General features: G+C 50.5%; 1 protein-coding gene across 1 annotated transcript in view; it reads left to right on the plus strand.

The window, feature by feature from the left end:
- The window catches only part of LOC141975306 (uncharacterized), a 189,798-nt gene extending 170,048 nt beyond the window's left edge, over window positions 1–19,750 (plus strand). The window contains 9 exon segments of the mRNA XM_074935603.1: window positions 11,263–11,373; window positions 11,376–11,394; window positions 12,245–12,370; window positions 14,003–14,065; window positions 15,679–15,741; window positions 15,928–15,990; window positions 17,038–17,127; window positions 17,951–18,102; window positions 19,670–19,750. Coding sequence (XP_074791704.1) covers window positions 11,263–11,373; window positions 11,376–11,394; window positions 12,245–12,370; window positions 14,003–14,065; window positions 15,679–15,741; window positions 15,928–15,990; window positions 17,038–17,127; window positions 17,951–18,102; window positions 19,670–19,750 — 768 coding nt within the window.
- Window positions 19,751–27,139: the final 7,389 nt, after the last annotated feature.

A 27,139-nucleotide genomic window follows, 5' to 3' on the forward strand; every position in this document is an offset into this window, starting at 1 on the left:
CAGAGGCCCAGAGATTGTCTCACACAGGGAGGAGTGGGTGATGCAGTGCACACTTTCCCAAGCCAGCAGAGTTGCTGGACCCCAAGAGATTCCCCCTCTATTCCTGAATCAACCTTTGCCAGAAGCAAGCAGACAGAAGGACAAAAGTAGCTCTCCATTTTAATAAAGGCTCTTGTAACTTCCTGGGTAAACTGGTCCCTTTCACTCTTTAGCTGACTATTACTCAGGCTCTTTTCTTACTGGCGATCTTGAATTTTGATTTTTCTACGTCATGGCCAGTCTTTATCGTCTCTCTTGTAAACTTGAATATGCCAATCCCTGAGAGGACATACTTTCTTGTTTTTTCCTGATTCGGCAATCATAGCTCTGGGGATTGAGCTCCCATTTAAGGTACTTTTAATGATGACCCCCAGTCCTTTATTTCATCTATCAGGATGTTCAAAGAGAGCAGCTACCCTTCACTGAATGCCACTGCTCTGACTTTGGATTCCCTTGTAGAATGTGTGGGGCTGGGGTAGTTGTCTCAGCTGGATTCTTAATCCAGAGGAAAGACGCTCTCCCCTGTTCAATCAAGATCAGGAATGGCACATAGATTTGGGAGAAAAAGTACATTTTACTTTTACTCTATTTTCTTATTTCTCAAAAGGAACAGTACAACAAAGATAAAAACATTGTGAATAATCAATATAGGTATTGATGTATCTTGTCTGAAATGGGACAACTGCTCTTCTACTCTCGGGATGGATGCTATATCAATAGATAAGATAAAAAGACAGGCCTAACTGAGAGACTGAACCCATATGAGGGCCAAATTCTGCTCCTCGGTTACATGAGTACGTCGCTCCCCGACTAGGGCCCAAATCTGTGTAAAGAAGAGTAAATCTGGTCCCGAGGGAGTATCGAACAACTTCCAAACTGTATAAGAAGGGTGGTTGAGTCTAAACTATAAAGACAGTTCCAAATATGGACCGCAGTTCAGGAAAGCAGCCTTATTCATCCGAGCATGTGAATGATGTAAGAAAATTCTGAAAATGTGGATCTTAGATCATGGTCATAATTTAAAAAAATTAATTGACACAGCGGACACCATTCACATTTGAAACATAAAGTAAGGACACCTGGGCCTAGTGCGAGGGGGCTTCATCGACACTCGTGGTCTTCCATCCCCTCGAGTTACCTAGTGGCCATGCCCCAGTGTCCCCAACAACTCCCTCCCTTGAGAACACTCAACAGCCTTGGCTCTGAGTTTTCTCACTTGGGCTACTTATTTCTTTACAATAGGACTTTGCATAAGCACTTTGTGATAGCCCTGAAGAGAATGACTTATTAACTTTTGCAAAAGGGCCCTAACACATGATACTGCACAGCATAATACCAGTAATACAAGCAATACAGGAAAGAAAAGTTTCAATAACAGGCTAAATATACCACCAAGCCAAGACAACAAACCCCAGCCTGAAAACAAGGTTTGCAACCAATCGCTCTCTGGAACAGTATAGGCAACCTGTGCTCCGGCTCAGGCATGGGCCTCAACCTGTACCATCTTTTCATAGATCTCATAACTGCTATCATTGACATATACACAACATCGGGGCCCGACGAGGGCACAAACCCCTCCTTGGGATGCCAAGAGATTAGTCCAAAGCCAGCCTTTTTTGGAGGGAAAATGTCCTGAGCTGCTGTACCTCTTTATTTAATGTTTTTACTGCTGATCCTAAATCACTAACCAAGTCCTCTAACTCAAAGGCCACTTTCTCAAGTACCACTTGCAGCCTTGCAGTATAGCGGCCTATGCATGCCATGGCTGGCCCGGTAAACAGTGACGCTATTCCCAGTACAGAGCACCCTACAAGCTTCTCGGTTGTGAGGGAATTCTTCATATTGCCCTCCAATGCCGTAGTCAGTCACCGCAGGGTCTTTTCTCGTGACTCAACAGAGGTTTCTCGGGCATTTCTAATCTTTCCTTTGGGCAGTGTGGCAGTTATGGAAAGATGAGGAACTCCACGAGCTATATAACAGCTACCTGTCCAGTTGGCTGGCAGCACCTTGTAAGCCTTTCGGCCACATACAAAATAGTGACCCTGTAGGGCCCAGTAAGGACTGTTTCTTAAGGGGATTCCTGGGATATTTAAAGCTGCTTTGGCTGCTTTTCCAAACGGTTCATATGCCCCTAAAGGGACATCCCATCCTCCTGATTGGGTACAAGTGGGGGCGTTTCTAATTGTGCCGTTCAAATTACACTCGCCATAGGGACCACTACAAACCCACCATTGGCTTGCTACGTTGGAGATATTAACTGGACGGGAAGTTCTATTTCCAAACCTTTCTTTTGTGGTAAGATTATTTGTAAGAGTTTCCCTAAAAGGGGAGGAACCATTACACCCACACTGTTGGCCTCCCCTTTTGGTCTTTACCCAATACCCATCAGCCCACTGTGTAATAACACAGGAGCTTTTTCCCACAGGACGCCCATAGTGATCAGATTGGTTTTGGGTAAAACATAACACTCCCTCAGTGAGTACTGCAACTGAATACTCCTGGTCCTGATAGGTGGCTTGCTGTAAAGAGGTCTTATTCCAGAACGGCGAGTCCGTTCTTTCCTGCTCTTTGGTGGCGGCTAATTCTGCTAGGGTCAAGGGCAGCATGTCAAGGGGCATTCCCGTTTTGGGGGACCGTGGAGTCAGAGCACATACCCAGCAATCAGTCTGATTTGTTAAAGTAGCAACATGGTGCGCAAGCGAAACAAAGGAGTTATGCTCCCGATATGCACAGTTTGGAAATAACAATACAGAGAATAACAATGTTACCCAATTAATTATCACCAGAGTCTTCCCAACCCAGGGTCTCCAGTACCTGGGTGGGCCCATTTTAGCGTTAAGATGCCCACTATTTGTGTCTTTTAAACAGTAGCTTTAGCCCGAGATCGTCACTAGATGAGGAGTCAGCAGGTTGGACAGTCCACTGTTCTGCTGACGAGGGGGCGGGTACTGCCTTCAGACGAGAGTGATGGATCCAGTTTTTGTGTCCCTCGATCTTTGCCGCTGTATGGGAGACCAGCAGGATGGTATAGGGTCCTTTCCACTTTTCCTGGAGAGGCTCGTCTTTCCAGGTACGAACAAGCACAGAGTCATCGGGCTGTAAGGAGTGGAAGGGAGAGTCCAAGGGGAGAGGATGGGAATCCTTGGTATACCTGTGAAGAGACAAGAGAACAGCAGACAGGGAACACATATACTGTGACAAAAAAACATTACCCAGCTCCCATTCCCCTGACATAACCAGGGTACCATTCATAGGCCATGCCCTTCCAAACATAATTTCAAAGGGACTAAGCCCTAATCTACCCTTAGGAAGAATGCAGATACGAAGTAGGACGAGGGGCAAAGCATCAGGCCATCGCAGTGAGGCTTCTTGGCACACTTTTGAGAGATGCCGTTTAAGGGTCTGATTGGTACGCTCCACTACCCCACTGGCTTGCGGTCTCCAGGGTGTATGGAGTTTCCAGGGGATCTGTAAGGCATGTGAGATGCTTTGAATGATTTTTGACGTGAAGTGTGTCCCGTTGTCAGATTCCATCCACAGGGGGAGTCCAAAGCGAGGAATGATCTCCTTAACAAACTTGAGGGCCACTGTTCTGGCAGTGCAATTACGGCATGGGAAGGCTTCTGGCCATCCGCTGAACCAATCCACTATGACAAGGAGATATTTGAACCCTTGGATCCGGGGAAACTCAGTAAAGTCTATTTGCCACATTTGTCCGGGGCCCGGAGTGGGTTCTAGGGCAGCTGGTGGCACAGGATGTCCCGGTCGGGGGTTATTCTTTTGGCAGACTAAGCAGTCCGCTTGTACCTGGGCAGCCAGGGGTCGGAGTCCGGAAGTGATAAAGTATTTTCCCATTAGCTGGATAAGTGCTTCCCTGCCAGCATGAGCGGTTTGATGTAGTTTCTGCAGCACCGGCTGGATCAGGCCCTTTGGTAAGAGGACCTTCCCTTCTGGGGAATGGAGCCATCCTTCCTTTTCCCGGAGACCGAGTTTGTCAGTTAGCTGTCTCTCCTCCTCCGAGTACTGAGGGGTTGGAAGCTCCCCTACTGATGGGATAAGGGCATGCATATGGGCATTCTCAGTCTGAGGGGATGGCAGGGTGGCAGCATGCTTAGCCTCTCTATCTGCCCGGGCGTTACCTCTGGCCACATCTTGATCTTCCCTTTGATGGGCCTTACAGTGTACCACCGCCACTTCCGAGGGAAGCTGTACAGCTTCTAGGAGCCGGAGGATTTGGGGCCCGTACTTGACTGGGGAGCCTTGGGCTGTCAGCATTCCCCTTTGCTTCCATAGGCCAGCATGAGCATGTAGCACACCAAAAGCATACTTTGAATCAGTAAAAATGTTGACCTGCTTTCCTTTTGACAGTTCAAGTGCACGGGTCAGGGCTATTAGTTTGGCAAGCTAGGCAGAGGTCCCAGCAGGCAAACCTTCAGCTTCCACAGTGTCATGGAGGGTCACAACAGCACAACCCGCCCTCCTTTGCCCATCTATTACAGTACTGCTACCGACAGTGTACCACTCATAATCCCTTGAGGGTAAATCACTTGGTTGCCACTCCTTACCACCATCAAACAAATGGCATGGTGGAGAAGTTTAATGGAACTTTGGTGGCCATGATACGTAAATTCGTAAATGAGCACTCCAATGATTGGGACCTAGTGTTGCAGCAGTTGCTCTTTGCCTACAGAGCTGTACCACATCCCAGTTTCGGGTTTTCCCCATTTGAACTTGTATATGGCCGTGAGGTTAAGGGGCCATTACAGTTGGTGAAGCAGCAATGGGAGGGATTTACACCTTCTCCAGGAACTAACATTCTGGACTTTGTAACCAACCTACAAAACACCCTCCGAACCTCTTTAGCCCTTGCTAAAGAAAACTTACAGGATGCTCAAAAAGAGCAAAAAGCCTGGTATGATAAACATGCCAGAGAGCGTTCCTTCAAAGTAGGGGACTAGGTCATGGTCTTAAAGGCGCTCCAGGCCCATAAAATGGAAGCATCGTGGGAAGGGCCATTCACGGTCCAGGAGCGCCTGGGAGCTGTTAATTATCTCATAGCATTCCCCACCTCCAACAAAAAGCCTAAGGTGTACCATATTAATTCTCTAAAGCCCTTTTATTCCAGAGAATTAAAGGTTTGTCAGTTTACAGCCCAGGGAGGAGACGACGCTGAGTGGCCTGAAGGTGTCTACTACGAAGGGAAAAGTGCTGGTGGCGTGGAAGAGGTGAACCTCTCCATGACCCTTGGGCGTATGCAGCGACAGCAGATCAAGGAGCTGTGCACTAGCTACGCGCCAACATTCTCAGCCACCCCAGGACTGACTGAACGGGCATACCACTCCATTGACACAGGTAATGCTCACCCAATTAGGGTCCAACCTTACCGGGTGTCTCCTCAAGCTAAAACTGCTATAGACCGGGAGATCCAGGATATGTTACAGATGGGTGTAATCCGCCCCTCTGGAAGTGCATGGGCATCTCCAGTGGTTCTAGTTCCCAAACCAGATGGGGAAATATGTTTTTGCATGGATTACCGTAAGCTAAATGCTGTAACTCGCCCAGACAACTATCCAATGCCACGCACAGATGAACTATTAGAAAAACTGGGACGGGCCCAGTTCATCTCTACCTTGGACTTAACCAAGGGGTACTGGCAGGTACCGCTAGATGAATCTGCCAAGGAAAGGTCAGCCTTCACCACACATCTCGGGCTGCATGAATTTAATGTACTCCCTTTCGGGCTGCGAAATGCACCCGCCGCCTTCCAAAGACTTTTAGATGGTCTCCTAGCGGGATTAGGAGAATATGCAGTCGCCTACCTTGACGATGTGGCCATATTTTCGGATTCCTGGGCAGACCACCTGGAACATCTACAAAAAGTCCTTGAGCGCATAAGGGAGGCAGGACTAACTGTTAAGGCTAAGAAGTGTCAAATAGGTCTAAACAGAGTGACTTACCTTGGACACCAGGTGGGTCAAGGAACTATCAGCCCCCTACAGGCCAAAGTGGATGCTATCCAAAAGTGGCCTGTCCCAAAGTCAAAGAAACAGGTTCAATCCTTCTTAGGCTTGGCCGGTTATTACAGGCGATTTGTACCGCAATAAAGCCAAATCGCTGCCCCACTGACAGACCTAACCAAAAAGAAACAGCCAAATGCTGTTCAGTGGACCGAAAAGTGTCAGAAGGCCTTTAACAAGCTTAAAGCGACACTCATGTCTGACCCTGTACTAAGGGCCCCAGACTTTGACAAACCGTTCCTAGTAACCACAGATGCATCCGAGCGTGGTGTGGGAGCAGTTTTAATGTAGAAAGGACCTGATCAAGAATTTCACCCTGTAGTGTTTCTCAGCAAAAAACTGTCTGAGAAGGAAAGCAACTGGTCAGTCACTGAAAAAGAATGTTACGCCATTGTCTATGCTCTGGAAAAGCTACGCCCATATGTTTGGGGACGGCGTTTCCACCTGCAAACCGACCATGCTGCACTGAAGTGGCTTCACACCGTCAAAGAAAATAGCAAAAAACTTCTTCGGTGGAGTTTAGCTCTCCAAGATTTTGATTTTGACATCCAAGACATCTCAGGAGCTTCTAAGAAAGTGGCTGATGCACTCTCCCGTGAAAGTTTCCCAGAATCAACTGGTTAAAATCGTCCTTGAGATGTGGAAAATATTGTTAGACTTTATGTACTTGGTAGTATATTTAGAGATGCATGTGTCTTATTAACTCTGTTTTTCCTAGAGCTCCAGGAAGAAATCCCAGCCAGTGTTTCACCCTAGCTGAGATTTGGGGGGCGTGTCATAAATATAAAGGGAAGGGTAAACCCCTTTAAAATCCCTCCTGGCCAGAGGAAAACTCCTCTCACCTGTAAAGGGTTAAGAAGCTAAAGGTAACCTCGCTGGCACCTGACCAAAATGACCAGTGAGGAGACAAGATACTTTCAAAAGCTGGGAGGAGGGAGAGAAACAAAGGGTCTCTGTCTGTCTATATGCTGCTTTTGTTGGGGATAGACCAGGAATGGAGTCTTAGAACTTTTAGTAAGTAATCTAGCTAGGTATGTGTTAGATTATGATTTCTTTAAATGGCTGAGAAAAGAATTGTGCTGAATAGAATAACTATTTCTGTCTGTGTATCTTTTTTGTAACTTAAGGTTTTGCCTAGAGGGGTTCTCTATGTTTTGAATCTAATTACCCTGTAAGGTATCTACCATCCTGATTTTACAGAGGGGATTTCTTTACTTCTATTTACTTCTATTTCTATTAAAAGTCTTCTTGTAAGAAAACTGAATGCTTTTTCATTGTTCTCAGATCCAAGGGTTTGGGTCTGTGGTCACCTATGCAAATTGGTGAGGCTTTTTATCCAACATTTCCCTGGAAAGGGGGAGTGCAAGTGTTGGGAGGATTGTTCATTGTTCTTAAGATCCAAGGGTCTGGGTCTGTAGTCACCTAGGCAAATTGGTGAGGCTTTTTACCAAACCTTGTCCAGGAAGTGGGGTGCAAGGTTTTGGGAAGTATTTTGGGGGGAAAGACGTTTCCAAACAGCTCTTCCCCAGTAACCAGTATTTGTTTGGTGGTGGCAGCGGCCAATCCAAGGACAAAGGGTGGAATATTTTGTACCTTGGGGAAGTTTTGACCTACGCTGGTAAAGAGAAGCTTAGGAGGTTTTTCATGCAGGTCCCCACATCTGTACCCTGGTGTTCAGAGTGGGGAAGGAACCTTGACAGAGTCAAACAACACGGCTGGGGTAGTGGTGGCTGAACCCCCTAAAATGGCATGCCGCTCATCATAGAAGTGGCATGTCTGAGGCTCTGACCCGGAGCGGCCATTCGCCCCTCTGGTTTTCTGGTAGGCTTGCCTCAGCTCCTTAAGTTTCACGCGGCACTGCTTCGGATCCCTGTTATGGCCTCTGTCCTTCATGCCCTGGGAGATTTTGACAAAGGTTTTGGCATTTCGAAAACTGGAACGGAGTTCTGATAGCACGGATTCCTCTCCCCATACAGTGATCAGATCCCATACCTCCCGTTCAGTCCATGCTGGAGCTCTTTTGCGATTCTGGGACTCCATCATGGTCACCTCTGCTGATGAGCTCTGCATGGTCAGCTGCAGCTTGCCACGCTGGCCAAACAGGAAACGAGATTCAAAAGTTCGCAGTTCTTTTCCTGTCTACCTGGCCAATGCATCTGAGTTGAGAGTGCTGTCCAGGGCGGTCACAATGGAGCACTCTGGGATAGCTCCTGGAGGCCAATACCGTCGAATTGTGTCCACGGTAGCCCAAATTCGACCCGGCAAGGCCGATTTAAGCGCTAATCCACTTGTCAGGGGTGGAGTATGGAAATCAATTTTAAGAGCCCTTTAAGTCGAAATAAAGGGCTTCATCCTGTGGACGGGTGCAGGTTTAGATCGATTTTACGCTGCTAAATTCGACCTAAAGTCCTAGTGTAGACCAGGGCTTAGTGACATTGGTGCAAAAACTGAGGCAGAGCAGCCCACAGAGAGGCGGCGGAGCCAAGCCAATCATTTACCTGCTGGCCCAGGTGAGATCTTCCTTTTCCTCTTCCTCCGCTGGGTTCCCCTCTCAGCCCAGTTTTCAGAGGTATTCTGCAGCTCTGTCACTGGCAGTGTCTCTGTCCTGAGCAATCTTGGCGTTGGAGTCAGCCAGCTGGAGATGAGAGCCATTTCTTGAGGAACAGACGATTATTATTTATTTGTATTACAGTAGCATCTAGGAGTCCTGGTCAGGTACCAGAACCCAAGATATCATCCCCTTTCTTAGAACTCTACTCAGAACAGAACTCCCTGAGACACCAACATCACTGTTACAGTCTCTGGGCTGGAGAGGTGATTTTGCATCTCTAGGGGCCAGATACCTTTGAAAATCTGGCCCCAAGTGCCTTTTGAAACTGGGATTTATGCTCCTAAATTACTTAGGGTACGTCTACACTGCGATAAAAAATCCACTGCACTGAGCCACAGAACTAGGGTCAATCGACTTGGGCTTCTGGGACTTGTGCTGTGGAGCTAAAAATCGCAGCATAGACATTTGGGCTTGGGCTGGAGCCCCGGCTCTGAAACATGGTGAGGGGCAGGGTCTCAAAGCCTGGGCTCCCACCCGAGCCCAAATGTCTACACTGCAATTTTTAGCCCCTGCAGGCTGCATCCCACAAGCCTGAGTCAGCTGACCTGGGTCAGCCGCAGCCATGCCGCATGGCTTTTGCTGCAGTGTAGACATCCCCTTAGGTGCTTTTGAAAATATTCCCCCTAGTGATTTTAGTTACACAAGTTGTTTCAGCTCCTACTCCTCCCCCGGGTACTCCTGCCAATTTTTGTACTTTTACCATTACATTTTCCTTGTTTTCCCCTCCCTGGTGCTGTGAGAGAGACCAATGCAAACAACAGGGGAACCCGACACACAGCCTATGCAGGGCTGCAAACCAGTGAAACTGACAAGATGCCAAGTGCCATCAATGGCACAAAGACCCTGAAAAGAGAGAAAGATGTTGGTGCCCTTTGACAAGTGGCTTTTCAGGCCCTTGTAGATTGGCTTCCTGTTTGGAGCAGAAATCAGTGACATGGAGTCAGGTGTTTTCTTAGTGCCGTTTGTTTATTTGCAAGATGTTCACCATTCTGTTTCCCTGAACAGCAATGTTCACAGACTGCACACGCGAGAACCCCTCTTGCCGGGCCCAGGGTAAGGACATGCCCAGCTCCGAAAAGATCCTCCCACTTAAAGATTGTCTGTGCCCCTTGGGTCACTGGGTGGGTGGCTATTATTTGTCAGCTGCACCAGGAATCCTGGTTGGATGAAGGCTCTCAGCTGCTAGAGGAGAAGTGACAGGGTCACAGATCTCTGTGTTCTGAAGAGAGGAAGAGTGGCTGGGTACATGTGTTTCCTTTTCCAGGAAAGATGCTCAGAGCCTCAGCTGGTATAAAAGCCGCTGGAGCCATTGGGGTAGGAAGAGGCTCAGATGCAGCATTTACCAAAAGTGCGAAGAGTCCAACCAAGGGACGCTCAAGGAACAGGAGACAGAAATGGCTTTTGGGAGAGCAGGCTGCATTAGTGGGAGAGTGCGCAATCATTTCCTGCTAATCAGCTCATTCCTTGATAACACGTCCTGATCCTGCAGACTTCACACCCCAGTGAAGCCAAGAGGAGGGCGGTGTCAGCGAGGTTTGCAGGATTGGGCCCTACTTATGGAGTGGCATAGTGCTCAGCAGCGAAGTCAGACTCGAAGGCAGGTCTGTACTTTGGGAGGGTGGCGTTTCATATGTCACAGCAGGAGGTGCTGGGCAGAGCCAGGCTGAGAATTCCAGGCTTGTCTCAGCAGCATTTCATCAGATGTTTATGTTTGGTGCTTGCATACTATGGCAATGAGGGGTTTAAAAGCGGGGGAGTGAGAGAGAGAGTGTATGGGGACGGAGGGGTGCTGTATGATGATAGATAGATAGATAGATAGATAGATAGATAGATGTGGATGAACTGGTGTGTATGGAGATTGTGAGATAGATAGGGATGGATGTGTGTGTATGGGGATGGATAGATGGATGGGGGGGTATATGGAGATGGATGGAGGGGGGTGTATGGGGATGGTTGGATGGAGGGGGGGTTTATGGGGATGGATGGATGGGGGGTATATGGAGATGAATGGAGGGGGGTGTATGGGGATGGATGGATGGATGGACGGATGGAGGAGTATGGGGATGGCTGGCTGGGGTTGTATAGGGATGGCTAGCATTTATGGGATTGAATGGATAAATAGATCCATTTTGCATCCATATTGCACTCAGGACTAGTGTCCACAATGCACGAGTTGCTGGGCGCTGGAGCCCGTCGTACACAATTGCAGGTTATACCATCAGGAGCCTTGGCCCTGATCCCTGTCCCAGGCCCAGGGGTGGACGTGTTACGAGAGGCATTTCGGAGCCAGAGTTCTGCTGATCAGGCGGACTGTCCCTGCGTTGTGCAATAGGAACATGCCTCGTGCAATTCTGTGCTTACAGCAGATTTGTGCTTCTTTTCTTCCTCTTTTTTTACTTTCATTCCTGGGAAGTGAAGGGGGATATGTGCATGTGTGTGTGGGAGGGGGCGCTGATTTGAGATGTAGGCGTTGGAGACACAGCTGCTTCCTTCCCCTCCCCACTGACAGCAGCACAGTGGGCTGGGGCAGTGGAGGAAGGGGGGTTTGGCTGGTGAGTACATGGTACTGTGCATGGAGCAACGCTCTGAACCAAGGGCTTGTCCCTGCCTGGAGGAGGCTACAGTGGATGGGACAGAGCAGCACAGAGCGGGGGGCAGCCTTTCTGCCTGGCAGGCTTCATGGCGCATGAGTCTGCAGCAAGATGGGGAGGAATCTTAGAGGACAGTGTATGGGAGAGCATAGGGCACTGGGGGGGAGGCCAGGGCTGGCAATAGGGAGGTGGTACAAGCAACCATCAGGAGGGGAGCACGGACTGAACAGGGGGTGAGGGGGAGATGTAGGCAGGGGTTGCAGCCGCGGAGCTGTATCCTGATGGTGGAAGGCAGTCAAAGCAGAGAGAAGAAAGGGTGGGAGGTGAAACCCCAGGGAATCATCCCAGCATCTCACATGGATCTCATGGCCTGGCTCCCCCAAAGGATCCTTGGGAAAACAGAGGGGACTCCCAGGAAATGGGGTTCTCTTACTTCTGGGGCTTAGGCTCAATGGAAATCCAGGTGGGCAAATGATAGATAGATAGGGTGGATATAAGGAGCAATGGTCGCAAGTTGCAGTGGCAGAGGTCTAGGTTGGATATTAGGAAAAACTCTTTCACTAGGAGGGTGGTGAAGCACTGGAATGGGTTACCTAGGGAGGTGGTGGAATCTCCATCCTTAGAAGTTTTTAAGGCCCGGCTTGACAAAGCCCTGGCTGGGATGATTTAGTTGGGGATTGGTCCTGCTTTGAGCAGGGGGTTGGACTAGATGACCTCCTGATGTCTCTTTCAACCCTAATATTCTATGATTCTATAGGGATAGATAGATAGAGGGTGTGAATTCCCCGGCATGCTCTGTGCTGCACAGAGATTCCTGACCCCAGTGACACGTCCATCACTATTTATGAATTACAATAACAGTGAATTCTGAATTCCCCTAGTGCCTTCCCCGCGAGGCTTCGAGCACACCTGCCCCCGCAGCACTGGTTCGCCAGAGGGCAGGGACCGATGCTCTAACCCCCGCTGTCTCTGCTCCTGCCTTCCAGGGAATTCCTTGCTGCAGTGCGGTAGGGGCCTGAATGGGGAGGAAAGGTCAGTATTAACCCTTTACGCTGTGCACGCCGTGTCGTTTGTGTTATGGGTCATCCTCCTCGCCATGGTGATTGGAAAGTGTAAGTATCCCGGAGTGCATTTAGGACTATCACACAGGAATGGACCCGTGGAAAAGACCGGGGTGAAATCCTGACTCCATTAAGTCAATGGCCAAACTCTCATTGGCTTCAGCAAGGCCAGGATTTCAGGCCAAGAGTCCCTCCCAGCCAGGTCCCCTTATGTCTGGCAATGGCCAGTGTCAAGACACTGCAGGAGAAGGGATATAGGCCCCCGCAATGTGTTTCATTGTGCCATAATGCTGCTAATTGTAAGACAAGGCTCATTAAGTCAGGCCACCTGCCCTCCAATTCACAGCAGTGGGGCACCTTCCCAGAGCCCACACTGTGAGCAGGAACACGCTGGTGTTTGACTCTTGAATGTATTCACAGGTACAAGTGAGTACAATGTGTGCTGGGATGCCCTCTAGCAGCTGCTCCACACAGGATAACAGCCTAACTACTCCTGCCAGCTAACAGAGTAGCTCCTGTAGCTCAAAAGGTCTTTGCTGTGGCAGGGATTCACGTCCTGCTGAGGAGCCTTGGTGGGTGTCATTACACACAGCAGCCTCAGCGTTGTGAACTCTAGGTGGTGTTTGAATTGAAGCCCCGGCTCCAGGAGTCTTGTGATTAGGTGAGAATCTGAGCTTTCATTTAAAAATACTGAGACGGATTCTAGTTGCACAGAAAAACTTGGGAAAGCGATGTAATGGCTCAGAAACCAGGAGGCAAAGAAAAGAAAAGTAAAGTCTATTATTTTTCACAAATCTCATGATTTTTAAGCCAATCTTGTGATTGGTTTTTAACCTCTGGAGTTGGCCAGACTGCGCCAGGGCAGAAGTCATTCAGAGGGGACTCTGGGTGAAATCCTTGAAGCCAGTGAGGCACCTAAGTCTCCTACTGCAATCCACAAAACTCCCACTGAGCACTGTAGGTGCCTAAACTCACTCGACACCTCTAGGCATGCGCACTCCTGCCTCCCTCGAGGCATCTGGATGCTTGTCTCCCACCTAAGCCCCTATACAAATCCTTTCTGCTCCTCTGCCAGGGAGGAGGGATTTGAACCTGGGTCGCCCACATCCCAAGTGAGTGTTCTGACCATTGGGCTATAAATTATAAGGTGGGCAGCAGCACCTCCTCCCCTGCATTTTGTGTAGAATGAGGCAGGCACCTAACTCATTCCCAAAAGACACTACCTAGGTGCCTAAGCCAGGAGAGGAGTTCCTGTCTGTGGATCACTAGAGGAGCTAGATACTTCCCATTTCTGCAGCCTGGATTAGCATGCCTAGCTCTGAGAAAAGGGTGGGGATGGCTCATCAGTATCTCCCATTGGCTACTTACACAGCTCCCCGCCTAGCGTGCTGGGTTTTGGGGATTGCACTCAGATGCATTGCTCTCCCCAGTCATTGTATCGGAGCCTGGGCATGTAACTCGGCTTTGTGGGTGTTCCTGGGATTTTCTAGGCACTGTGGTGCTCAGCATTGCAATGCCGAAATCCCTTTGGGGATATCACCCTCAGAGATTATCTCCACAGGGGGAAGTTGGAAAGTAGAAATGCAGCATGTCGCTCTACGCTGTGAACCCAAATCGAAAACTCAGCCCCCTCCCCCCCCCCAAACCATATAAACAACAGCTGGCATCTGTCCTTCTGTCTAGACTCGGAGATGTCCAAGGAGCTGGAGCAGTTGCGGACTGGTCAATCCGTGCTGAGAGGCAACGGTAACAATTCAGTTTACTTATGAGTGTCCGTGTATTTGTATTACTGATGTTGCCCCTTTGGCAGAAGCCAAAAATCAGAGGTGCTGTCAGGTTTGTTCCTGTTAGGGGGAGCAATCGCTGCTCCCAAGCAGGTCTGTTCTCGCTGTGATCTTGTTTAGTTAGAACATCTTGTTCCCTTGAACACAGCAGGAACAAACAGCTGCAGGCTGTTCCCTGCCTCGGAAATCCCCCTTCTGCCCCTTAAGCTCTGTGCCCAAGAAACTCCATCTCTGCTTCCTGACAGGGTCCCGCTCACAGCTCCTTCAGCCTCCCTCACACACAGGCTGCTCCGAACACCTGGGGCTACAACCAGGGTGCCCCTCGGCCCACACGGCTCTTTCCTGCCATGCAGCCTGGTGCCTTGGGTGGTCACTTTCATTATCTGCAGCTGTTTCACTACATAAATGAGGTTGATAGCTCCTCCTGTTGTGTCTAAAAGTGGATACTTGGCACTCATTGGCTATAACAAGGACTGTGATTGTCTATGGATCCCAGACTCGCCTGTTAGGTGTATTATGGCAGCACCCAGGAGCCCCAGTTATGAACCAGGACTCCATTGTGTGAGGTGCTGTACAAACACAGTACACAAAGCCAGTTCCTGCCCCAAAGAGCTTCCAACCTAAGTGTAAGACATGGGGTGATAGGTGGAGACAGACAGACAGGCAGAGGGACACAGGGAAACAAGAAATTCCAAACCTCTCTTCTTTTCTGTTCTGCTCCTATTAACTAACTAATGGTTTGATCTGAAACCCACCGAACCAATAGAAAGGCTCCCATTGTCTTCAGTGGTGTTTGGCTCAGGGTCTATCTAACTAGCTAGGTTCCTGTCTGCATTAGGGAAGTTTGCACCATCGTTGCTCATAGATGTTACAGCCAGAAGGGACTGTTATGGGCCTCTAGTCTGACCTCCTGCATAGCAGAGGCCACAGAATCCCACCCAGCGATTCCTATATCCAGCCCATATCTGGCAGTCAAGCTGGAGTGGAACTTTTAGGAAGAGACAGACAATCTTTTAATAATTCCAGGTGATGGAGAACCTGCCCCTTGTCTACAGACCGTGTCCTGATAGGTAAATGCTGATGCAAACCACTAATGTAGACACACACTGGGATAATGCAAAGTAGGACTCACATCAGTGGGTCTAATCCTGGTAACCTGTGCAAGCCTTGTGCCATGTGTCTGCACTAGGGATTTGCACCAGTCCACGGTGACACTAGTACAAATTTCCCTAGTCTGGATGGGCCCTAACTAAACTCACTAACAAGCTGTCCCCAGGCAGGGCTGGTAGCTGGAGGTGGGGTCTGAGGGAATGAGCACAAGTCAGGGAGCCCCGAGTTCTAATCTTGCTTCACTACCTGGCCTGGGGCAAGTCGCTCTCCATCTCGGAGCCTGAGTCATGGACCGTCATGGCCAGGGGATGAAAGAAAATCCACCCGCGCCGCCTCTTCCCAGGAAGGAAACCAGCCCCAGGAGACCCCAGTACCTGACAGACCCGCTCTGCTAGGGAACACGGCCCTGCCCCACGAGATGAAGAGAGGGGTAGTTCCCAGCTCACCGGCCTCTGTCTCTTCCAGGCTCCAAGACAGCGAAGCAACTGGAGACACTTCATTTCAACCAGTCCGCCATGCACAGCACTGGTACGTACTGAAGCCCTCACAGACCCACAGCCCAGCATCACCTCTACGAACCTCCTGCACCCCAGTCAAGTCACTCCTCCTCCTTCCAAGCTCCCCCCAACATCCCCCATTCCCTGGCCACCTCCTTGTTCCCGCTGAGCCCTGGGTCCCCTCTCAGGAACGTGATCAGCCCTGTTTATCTCTCAGAGGTGGAGCTGGCCACGGAGCTGAAGAGGCTGCAGTCGGACCAGGCCACGCTGAGAGTGGAAGGTGAGTGCCCATGGCGGGGTGGGGGGCAGGGAGCAGGGCTCAGGCAGAGGAGGGGGTGGAGAACAGCAGAAAGAAGAGAGCGGGGTGGAGAATCCCAGCGCCAGGTTCCCATGGCGATTTGGGATCCATTCCACCCTACCCCGCCAGGCCAGCCCGCGCAAGCAGCATTTGGGATCAAGTCACCGAGGCCGGAAACCAGGGCCCTGCCCTACTCTGGGTGACCCACCGGAGGGGCGGAGACACAGCCAGTGCCCACAGAGCCTCTGCACTCAGGGCTCCTCTTGTACCAGGCTCAGGGTGTGTGACTAGCTGGGGTGAACTGGGGAAGCCAGTTCACTCTTCAGTTCCAGGGATTCTCACCCCAGGTGCATTCCCGGTCACTGCAGGAGTCTCTGGCCTTCAGGGACTCCCATGGGCTGGGCTGCTACAGAGGGGGGATCTGGCCGTTTCTTTCTCCCTAGGTTCACTTGGGACCGCTAGGAGAGGGGATATGTGTTTTGGAAGCAGGGGAGGGCCGGGGGGAGGGAAATAGGGATGGTGACTCATTAGTGGCTGAGGGGAGGCAGATAGATTAAAGGGCTGGGCAGAAGATGGCCCAGGTGTAATAAACTGGGGAGCCAGAGGTAGGGAATTGTGGGGCAGGGCAGTGTGCCTGGGTGTGAGGCGAGGGCAGGGCTCCTGCTGAGGTTTGGGGGTGGGGACCTGGTTTTAGATGAATGATTTTGACCCTTGTGAAAGGTTCAGGTTCAGCTGGTGATTCCGGCCAGGTCTCCAGTCCCTAATGACTGTATCAGACTGACCGTGTAACAAGCTCTGTGACTCCTGCTGCTGGGATACGGGCCCCACTTCAGTGTCACAGCCAGGCCCCAAGTCCTAGTGTTTACGATCTGCACACAGGTGTGCCAGGCCTAGCTGCACACACCCGCTGCTCTAGCTGGCTTCTGGCAGCTTCTGAAGTACAGAATATGGTGAGCGCCACTGGAGGCTCACAGACTGTTTAAAGGGATACAACCCTATTCCTACATGTGACATGTGTTGTGTTTGCAGTGTCGGAGGGTCTGGCCAAAGCGAAAAGTGACAGAGATGACATCAGGGCTGAAGCCTACAAGATTCTGGATGCTGTCCAGAAAAGGAACGGTGAGACACACGCCAGCCTCGACTTGCTGAGACTGTCAGCTCTTCACGGCAGGGACTGTCTTTCTGTTTTGTGTTTGTACCATGCCTAACAGAATGGGGCCTGATCTATGACTGCGGCATCTAAGCACTGCCATAATTCATGTAATAAATAATGTACAGCACCCAGCAAATGGGGGCCTGGGCCATGGCACCTCGTGCAGTTAGGATTCCTGCTCCTTTTCCCCACAAGCAGTGATAATGTTCAGGGGGCTAGCTGGGATTTCCCCTAGTTTGTCAAGGAGTCAGTTTTGTCTAATAGTTAGAGCAGGGGACTGGAATGCAGGACACCTGGCTTCTATTCCCATCTCTGGGAGGTATATGAAGTCTAGTGGTTAGAGCAGAGGGCTGGCCACTGGGACTCCTGGCTTCTATTCCCAGCTCCTTGAAGTCAATGTTGTCCAGTGCAGTGGCTTTCAACCTGTGGTACACGGATCCCTGGGGGTCTGCAGACTATGTCTAAGATTTCCAAAGGGGTCTGCACCACCATTAGAAATGGTTTAAAGGGCCGTAAACGAAAAAAGGTTGAAAACCACTGGGCTAGTGGTTAGGGCAGGTGAGGCCGGAAATCAGGTCTCCTGAGTTCTCTTCCCAGCTTGGGAATGGTCTTGAGCAAGTTACTGCACCTCTCTCTGTCTCAGTTTCCCCCCCTCTGCAAATTAAGGGTGACGCTTCCCCACCTTGGCTAAGCGCGTTGAGGTCATTGGCTAAAGGGCACTAGGCAGACGCTATTATTGTCCGTTGCAGTCCAGCGCTGAGAGTGACCTCTGCTTGTCTCGCATTGCAGACTCTGCCTGCAGCATTTGTCCAGCTGGCTGGCTGCTGAATTCAGGGACCTGCTACTACTTCTCCACAGTGTGTAAACACTGGTCCTATGCCAAGCAGGCCTGCAAAGACCAAGGTGCCGAGCTGATTATTCTTGATAACCCACAAAAGCAGGTAAGTCAGGCTCACTGAGTCCAGCCACACAGCCCGGACAGGGGGTGGAGATGGTCTCCCAGCAACTGGGAGGCTCTTGGCATGAGAGAGATGCCTGGGGACAGGATAGTAGCTGATGTTTCTCTGCTCAGTGCCTAGGAAATACATTATGCACCAGTGTAAAGATGTGCACAAGAAGGGCAACAAAAATGATCAGGGGGCTGGAACAGCTTCCAGATGAGGAGAGATTAAAAAGAGTGGGACTGTTCAGCTTGGAAAAGGGACGGCTAAGGGGGGGATGTGACAGAGGCTATAAAACCAGGACGGGTGCGGAGACAGTGAATAAAGAAGTGTTATTGACCCTTCACAGAACACAAGAACTAGGCGTCACCTGATGAAATTAATAGGCAGCAGGTTTAAACCAAACCTAAGGAGGTATTTCTTCACACAGCACAAAGTCAGTCTGAGGAACTCACTGCCAGGGGATGTTGTGGAGGCCAAAAGTATAACTAGGGTCAAAAAAGAATGAGATGAGATCCTGGAGGACAGGTCCAACAATGGCTATTAGCCAAGATGGTCAGGGACGTAACCCCATGCTCTGGGTGTCCCTAAGCCTCCGACTGCCAGAAGCTGGGAGTGGATAACAAGGGATGGATTACTCAATAATTGCCCTGTTCTGTTCATGCCCTCTGAAGCACCTGGCCCTGGCCACTGTCGCAAGACAGGACACTGGGCTAGATGGGCCATTGGCCTGACCCAGTATGGCCGCTCTGAGGTAGCCATTTGCAGTGCACAAGAAATTGTCTTGGCCCTACAAAACCCAGGGACCAGGCTACATATACTTGAGCACCATCTATTGGCACAGGACCGAGTAGCAAACCGCTTCCCAGAACACAGACTTCGGGCACTCCCCCAGCTCCCAAGAGTTACTGCACAATTCATCCCAAGCGCCAGTCAGGCTGCTGGGGACCCTCAGGCAAGTCAGCCTGACAGCTCCAGGGAAGCTCCCTGGGAAGCAAACCTTTGCGGGAGTCGAGAGAGACCCCTGATTGTAAGGAGTGATGGGGAAAGGACACACAGCGTCTGGTGGAGGACTGGGATCCATGAGATCATGGTCACTTGGGAGCTCCCTGATGTTTCCTGCCTAGCCTCCATGTCCACAGGGTGCTTCCACATCCATCCAGAGCCGCAGCTCCCTCAGCAGGTCCTTTGGGAGGGGAGCCAGCCTGGTCTAGTGGTGCAGGACAAGCCTGGGAGCCAGGACAGCTGGGTCCTACTCGCTGCTCTGCCACTGACCTTCTGTGTGACCTGGCACAAATCACCATGCCTTAGTTTCCCCTCTCACCCTTGGTTTTGTCTGTTGGATTGTAAGCTCTTTGGGGCAGGGAGCGTCTTTCACTAGGTGTCTGTGAAGCACCTGGCACAATGGGGCCTCGATCTCAGTCGCTGCCTAACCCAATGGGCCACATCTCGGCACAAGGAGAACAACAGAGAGCCAGAGAGGAGTACGGGCTGTGTGAGGTGGGATTGGGGTGGTGCCTTAGATTTGGGCCATATTTTATTGCAATCAATTATTTTCTTTTTTCAGGAGTTTTTGACAAAGAACGCTAACGGCAAGCAGTACTGGCAAGCAGGACTAACTGCCCCTGCTGCCCGAGCCCTGGGGTAGGGGTGGGGGGGCTCCGGCGGGCATTTAAAGGGCCGGGGCGGTAGCGGCGGCTGGAGCCCCTTAAATCCCCAATGGAGCCTGGCCACCGCTACCCCAGGGCTCAGGCAGCAGGGCTCAGGTAGGGATTTAAGGGGCTCGGGGCTCTGGCAGCTGCTACCACAGCGAAGCCCCAGGCCCTTTAAAGCTCTGCCAGAGCCCAGAGTCCCGGGGTAGCAGTGACAGCCGGGAGCCCCCAGGGCTCCTCAGTGATTTAAAAGGCCCAGGGCTCAGCTGCGGTAGCGGCAGCTGGAGCCCTGGGCCCTTTAAATCGCTCCCGAGCCTCCCAGCCGCCTCTGCAGCTGGTAGCTCGGGTGTGATTTAAAGGGCCCCGGGCTCCCAGCCGCCACTACCGCAGCTGGAGCCCTGGCCTGGGGAGTTAAGGCCCTGCCTCTTCCAGTTGAGGCCACACCCCCTGCTCAGGACTCCGGCGTACCGGTAAGTCCTCTAACTTACTTTCACCCCTGGGGGCGCCCCAGCGATGTGGGGAGCTCAGGGACGAGTGGGTAGGGTTGCCAGGTGTCCAGTTTTTGACTAGAACGTCCGGTCGAAAAGGGAAACTAGCAGGGTCCAGTCAGCACAGCTGACCGGACACTAAAAGTCCAGTTACGTGCAGTAACCCGCCTCTGCCACCGGGGAGCGGGAAGAGCAGCAGCTGTTGCTGGAGAAGCGGCTCCACTCAGCAGCTGCTGCTCTTCCCGCCCCTCCAGGCCTGACAGACAGAACTGATTGGCTCCTGGATTGGTCTCCAAAGTAGATACCAGTGCCGTCCGGGGGGGGGGGGGTAACCTGTCTGCCTCCCGCCCCGATTTCCCCAGCCCCTCACTCCAGGGGCCGACCTCCCTCACTCTGCTGTGCTCTGATTTCCCCTCCCCAGCCCCTCGCTCCAGGGACCCCCCCCACCCCACCCCACCCCACTGTGCCCCCCAAAAGTTATGGTTTGCTGAATAGGATTATCCTATCTTTTTATATCTAACGTTATGAATATTGATTGTATACCTGCATTTCAAATGTGTTTGCTCCTGTGGTCACACCCACAAGACATCTTACTTCTAGTCTGGCCAGCACATTGTGAAGGGATTATACAAGTTGAATGGCCCATCAAAGAACACTTAACTCACACTGGACCATAGAAAAGGCTTATCCCTACCTGATGGACTTTCCAGCTAGAATATGGGTCATGGCCTCTGATATGACTCATCGAAGCATGCATGGGCATGTGACTAGATCATGGGATACTAAACTCCATCTTGTGTGCCTGTACTTTTCCACAAACTGTGCTGAGGGCTTTGCTTAGAACAATGGGTTTCCCTCCACACAGCAGAAGCTATAACAGGCCCAAGAAACATCTCCATTTTGCCTCGTCCCTGCTGTAATGTCTGGGCTATGGAAGCATTCTAACCAAAGGACTGAGGACCTTCCAAGTCATTTGGAAGCAACCAGAGATTTAACAAGCCAGCAGTTTAGTGCATCCCTGCTTCAAGCCTGAACCAAGAACTTCACAATTATTATATGTATTTGATTCCTTTAACCAATTTTAACTCTCACCTCTTTCTGTAAATAAACCTTTAGATATGAGATACTAAAGGACTGACAACAGCGTGATTATTGGGTAAGATCTGAGTTATATATTGACCTGGGTATGTGGCCGCTCCTTTGGGATCAGAAGAACCCTTTGTTTGATGAAATTGGTTTTAAATAATCACTCATCATTAAGTCTAGTGTCTGGATGTTGAATCCAGGACTGGAATATCTAAGGAGGCTAAATTTCTGACTTCTTGTTAGCCAGTGTGGTGAGACAGAAGTTTACTTTTGTTGCTGATTTGGTATATTTTATGGAAGAATAGCCACCAGTTTTGGGGCGTATCTGCCCTATTTCTCAGCCGTTTGGTCTGAATTTGGTATTCAGTTGTGACCCACTGAGGCATGGTGACAAGGCAGCAGGTGAGTCCTGGGGGCATGAGTCATGGGGGCTGGGGTGGAGAGCAAGTGATGGAGTGGGGGAGAGGTGGGGCAGGGGTGTTTGGTTTTCAGGGATTAGAAAGTTGGCAACCCTACTAGTGGGGAGGAGGAGGGACACAGTGGAATTGTGGGGGGGGGAGAGGGAGGGAGGGACAGGGATGTTGGGGAGGGAAAAGGGGACAGAGTAATTGTGAGGGTTAGCAATAGATGCACTCCAACCCAAGCCCTGTGAGCATCCCCCTGGAGAGGCCAGCCCCTGTGCCATGGGACACTCACCATGCCTTTGGCTACACTGCTCCCAAAGGAGCCAGACACTGCAGTTTAGCAGCTACACCTCAGAACACAGCTCCACTTGAAACACAGTGCTTAGACATGTTTATAAAGTGAAACCAAGTATAAGTTTAATTAAGAATAGAGGTTTGAGAAGCAGCAAGTAACAAATATTGGAAACAAATGGTTACCTGTCAAATAAAATCATAACATGGTTTCTAGAGCCTAAACTTAACTAACCAGAGATACTTCCCCATCTAACGAAGCTTAGCTCACCCAAAGTCTTTCTCTCAGCACTTAACAGCTGGGACCCTCCTTTCATAAGACATGCATGCTGGTAACCCGTCCTAGTTTTAGGCTCACATGTGTACCCCAGTACTCCCAGTTATACCCCTCCTCCCACATCCATTGTCTTTGCTCATAAACAGGATGCCCCCTGCTGGATGCTTTCTCCTGTCTGCATCTTTCTTGTAGACTTTGCAAACTCTTGATTAGGCTCAGGCTCCGTAAAGCAAATAGGCATCCAGTGTGAGTCTTACAGCACACACCAGTTCAGACAGAGAGAGAAGCATCTCTCACCTCCTGCTTGAAAGGAACCTGCTTATCCCTGTCACGGCATCACTCACCACACTGGCACCACCTGCTGGTCATTTCAGGAATTAGCTCAGTCCAGCAGGTGCGTACTCGGGTGGTGGCTCTCCCGTTCTCACCTCTGCCTGCAGACCCATTACAGCTCCTTTCTCTCATCTGCTTTGTGGCACAGCCCTCCAGCCATGTCACCATCCGGTTCCCCACTTCCGGGGGACTCCTCAAACAAGCGTCCAGCCACTCCTCTCAGCAGCTTGGCAGTCCACAGCCAGGCTGCTCCTTCCTTCCAGCTCACTGTCTCTATTCCCTGGGCCACTTCCCCTCAGCCTCGGTTCCTTCTGCTCCTGCCTCTGGCTCCAGCTCCTTTTCCCAGGGCCTCAAGCCTGTAAGTCCTGGCAGCCTGTCAGGAGCTCTCCTGGTCCCTGTTAGCACCTGCCCTTCCCCCAGTGCTGGTCTCTCTGTAGCCCTCTAGGAAGCCAGTCTTCTCCCTGGGACTCCCTGCAGCAGACTATGTGCGCTGGTCTGCAGCTTCCTTTTATGTAGGCCGGCTGGGCCCTGATTGGCTGCTCCAGCTGCCACCCCTAATTTTCTGCAGCCGCTGCCCTAATTGGCTGTTTCCCCAGAAGCCCCTCCTTTGGCTGCCTTCCCCTCAGCCTCCCTAGGTGGATTTTAACCCTCTTAGGGCCAGTGTGGGGCAAGCGCCCTGTCACAATCACCTTCTGGTAAGAAGCCCCCAACTTAAACCACATATTTTTCAGCATCTATACATAACTTCTTAACTATTATCCATACATACGTTTCACAGTGATTGTGATGACCAGTGAGCTACTGGCTTTCGGTAGAGACCTTTCATGTCACCTTTGGTGAATTATTATACTTATTCCTGACCCAGGGGATCCATGTTAACCCTGTGCATCCACTTTGTCCCCTCTGCCAGTTGGCACCAAGAGGTCCCTGGGGTCACATGGATAGGATTTGGGGGAAGGGCAAATGTGTGGGTGGGGGATGGGTTCAGGGTTGGAGAGGGCATGTGTGTGGGGTGCAGGATGGGATCAGGGATGGGGAGGGAAAGTGTGTGGGGTCGGGAGATGGGATCGGGGCAGAGAGGGAAAGTGTGTGGGGTGGGGGATGGTATCAGGGCCCGGGAAGGCTGTCTGAGATGCAGGCCTTGATACCATCCCCCACCCCACTCACTTTCACCAGGCTGGGGCAGGGGGTTGGGGTGCAGGAGGGGGAGCAGGCTCTGGGAGGGAGTTTTGGTGTGGGAGGGTGTGCAGGCTCTAAGATGGAGTTTGGGTGCAGGAGGGGTGCGGGGTGCAGGTTCTGGGAGGGAGTTTGGGTGTGTGGGGAGGTGCAGTTTGAGGGCTCAGGGAGGGAGTTTGGGTGTGGGAGGGGTGCGGGGTGCGGGCTCTGGGAGGGAGTTTTGGCTGCAGGAGGGGGTGCGGGATCTGGGAGGGAGTTTGGGTGTGGGAGGGGCTGTGGGCTCTGGGAGGGAGTTTGGTTGTGGGGTGGGGACTCAGGGCAGAGGCAGCAGAGGTTTGGGGTGCGGGAGGGGATGAGGGGTGAGAGCTCTGGGAGGGAGTTAGGGTGTGGGGTGCAGGCTCAGGGCTGGGACATCAGGTGTTTGGGGTGCAGGAGGGGATAAAGGGTGCGGGCTCTGGGAGGGAGTTTGAGTGTGGGAGTGGGTGCGGGTTCCAGCCAGGCGGTGCTGACCTTGGCGGTTCCCGAAAATGACCAGCACTGCAGCATGGACTTTGTTTGGCCCAAAGCGAGGGAGAGAAGCAGTGGGGTGAAGCTATGGAGTTAGCTGCAATAATTTACCTCTTCAGATGTGCAAAGAGCAGGGCAGGACATCACAGCAAAACGGGCCCAGAAATCACCAGAAACAGGCTACAGGGATGAGCAGGGCTTTTCCTATAATGGCTCCTCCTGGCTGCTGGGGGATGCTGTGGTGCCGGGCCCCAGACTGTCCCTCCTGTGCACTCAATGCTCCCCCAGAGACGGAGGAAACAGCCTAACCATTGGGGTGAGAAAGAGGGGAGAAGGGAGCACAGCGGGGCTGGCTGTTTGGGGGGCTGAGAAGTAGGGGAGAGTAGTCAGGGAAAAGGATAAGGGCTAGGTGCATAGGCGCAGAGGGGAGAGGGGGAAGAGGAGGGAGATGTTAGGGGCAGGGGCAGAAGGGGCGGGGTAGGGGAGGGGGTAGCAGAGTCAATAGCCCCCGGAACAGATGCCCTTCCCAAAGCTGGCACAGAGCCCAGGATTCCTGAGTTAGCGCCCTTTAAGGGTCTGTGTCGTGTGTACGCAGGCATTTTCAAGCCACACTCATTCTCATTAGGGTGGACTAAACCGCTGTCGTAGACAAGCCCTGCCTCTCAGCATTCCTCCGCTGTCAGGCAAATAGCTGTGAACCCACTGGCAAAGCGTGTGTCCCATCCCTCTCTAGAGGCTGGTGCAGCGAGAGGATAAGAGTCGACCACTTCTACCAGTTCCTCCGTTAGCTCCAGTGGCAGAGGTCCATGCTGTATATTGAAATGCGTCAACTCTCCTGTGGTCCCACGAGGAGGGTTATTTTGGCTCCACTTGGTGGTATTTTGTTTTTTTCAGGTTGCAAAGCCATGTACTCAAAAGTGTGGAAATGCCAGTATTGGGGCCAGGGTCCTGTGGGTAATAGTGAGCGATCATGGCATTAAAAGCCATGTCATAAAGCATATGCACAAGGGCCAAATTAAAGTTGCGGGGGTAACCTTAATTAACCATTGCCTGTTTGGTGCTCGCATTTGCAGCTAATTCTTTTTATGTCGCTTTTTGAATGTAGTTCGTTATAAATATCCCCTACTCATTGGGTCGTCTGCAAACTTCGTCAGTGACTTTATGTTTTCTTCCAAGTCATTGAAAAAAACGTTAAATAATGTGGGGCCAAAACCGGACCCCTGTGGTGCACTGCTGGAAACACCTGTTTGATGATGATTCACCATATGTAGTCTCAAAATGTAACTTTCAGTTAGCCAGCTTTAGTCCATTTAATGTGTATCATCATGTTAATTTTATATCGTTCTAGTTTGAATGCGGTACCAAGTCAAATGCCTTTCAGAATATTAAAGTATATTAAATCAACACTACTGCTGTTATCAAGCAAACTTATATACTCAACAAAAAAGATATCAAGTTACTTTGACAGGATCTGTTTTCCATAAACCCATGTTGATTGATGTTAATTATATTACTGTTCTTTAATTCCAGTATCAGCTTCTCTGTTATCTTGCCTGGGATCAATCTCAGACTGACAGGTATACAATTACCTGGGTCATCCTGTTTGCTTTTTTAAAATATTGGCACAGTGTTAGCTTTCTTTGACTCTTCTGGAACTTTCTCCATGTTCCATGACTTATTGAAAATGAACATTAAAGCAAGCTCTTCAGCAGGCTTTTTTAATACTCTTGTTTGCAAGTTATCCAGACCTACTGATTAAACATGAGTCCCTACTGGTTAACATCCTCCTGAGATACTAGTAGAATGGAAAGAGTGTTATCATATGAAATGAATCACCATTTGTGTTTTTCCCAAATATAGAACAGAAATATTTATCGAACACTTCTACCTTTTCTCTGTTATTATTGATAATTCTACCATTTCCACCTAGTAATAGACCAATACCATTGTTAGGATTCTCTTTGTTCCTAATAGACTTAAAAAACTCCTTATTGTCCTTAACTCTTCTGGCCACAAGATTTCTCCTTGTGTCCCTTTGCTTCCCTTATCAATTTTCTACAATTCCTAGCTTCTGATTTATATTCACTACTACCAACTTCCCCATTTATTCCATTTATTTGAGATATATATGTATATAGTTGCCTTCACTTCCCCTCTAAACCAGGCCTTTTTTTTTTTTTTTTTTAACCAATATGTTCATCTGTCATTATTGTGGCTTTTGGAGCATCTAGTAAAGTGTTCTTAAACAGTTCCTAATTCACTGTTTGAACTCTGACAGGGCTGGAGACACCAAACTGAAGCCAGAGATCACCAGGGGCTGCCTTTTGAGTCCGCCCTCAAAGACACTTTGAATTGACAGATCACTACAACTCTGTCACTCTTAGGATCTAGATTGCAACTCATTTGTTTATTTATTTCTTTTTCCTAGTTAATAAACTTTCAGATAGGACTGGCTGCGGGCGTTGTGTTTGGTAGAAGATTGAAGGTATCAACTGATCTGGGATAAGTGACTGGTGCCTTGGGACTGGAAGCAACCTGAATGTGGTGCGATTTTTGGTGTAGGTGACCATTTATCACTAAGTCCAGTTTGTCTGGGTGGCAGGATAGACTGGAGAGTCTAAGGGGACTGGCTGTGACTCCATGGTAAGGCTGGTACAGTGATCCAGGAGTTCACAGTTGTTACTGGCTTGGTGAAATCTAATGATAGAACACAGCACCAGCATGGGGTGTCTGCCCTGTTATTGACAGGCTGCCTGGAGGTCACCACTCACAGTTGTGAGCCTCTCCACACAGCGTGATGGGGTAAATTGAGGTGACTGGCCA

Source organism: Natator depressus, chromosome 20, assembly GCF_965152275.1.
Source record: "Natator depressus isolate rNatDep1 chromosome 20, rNatDep2.hap1, whole genome shotgun sequence".
NCBI classification, from domain to species: Eukaryota; Metazoa; Chordata; order Testudines; family Cheloniidae; genus Natator; species Natator depressus.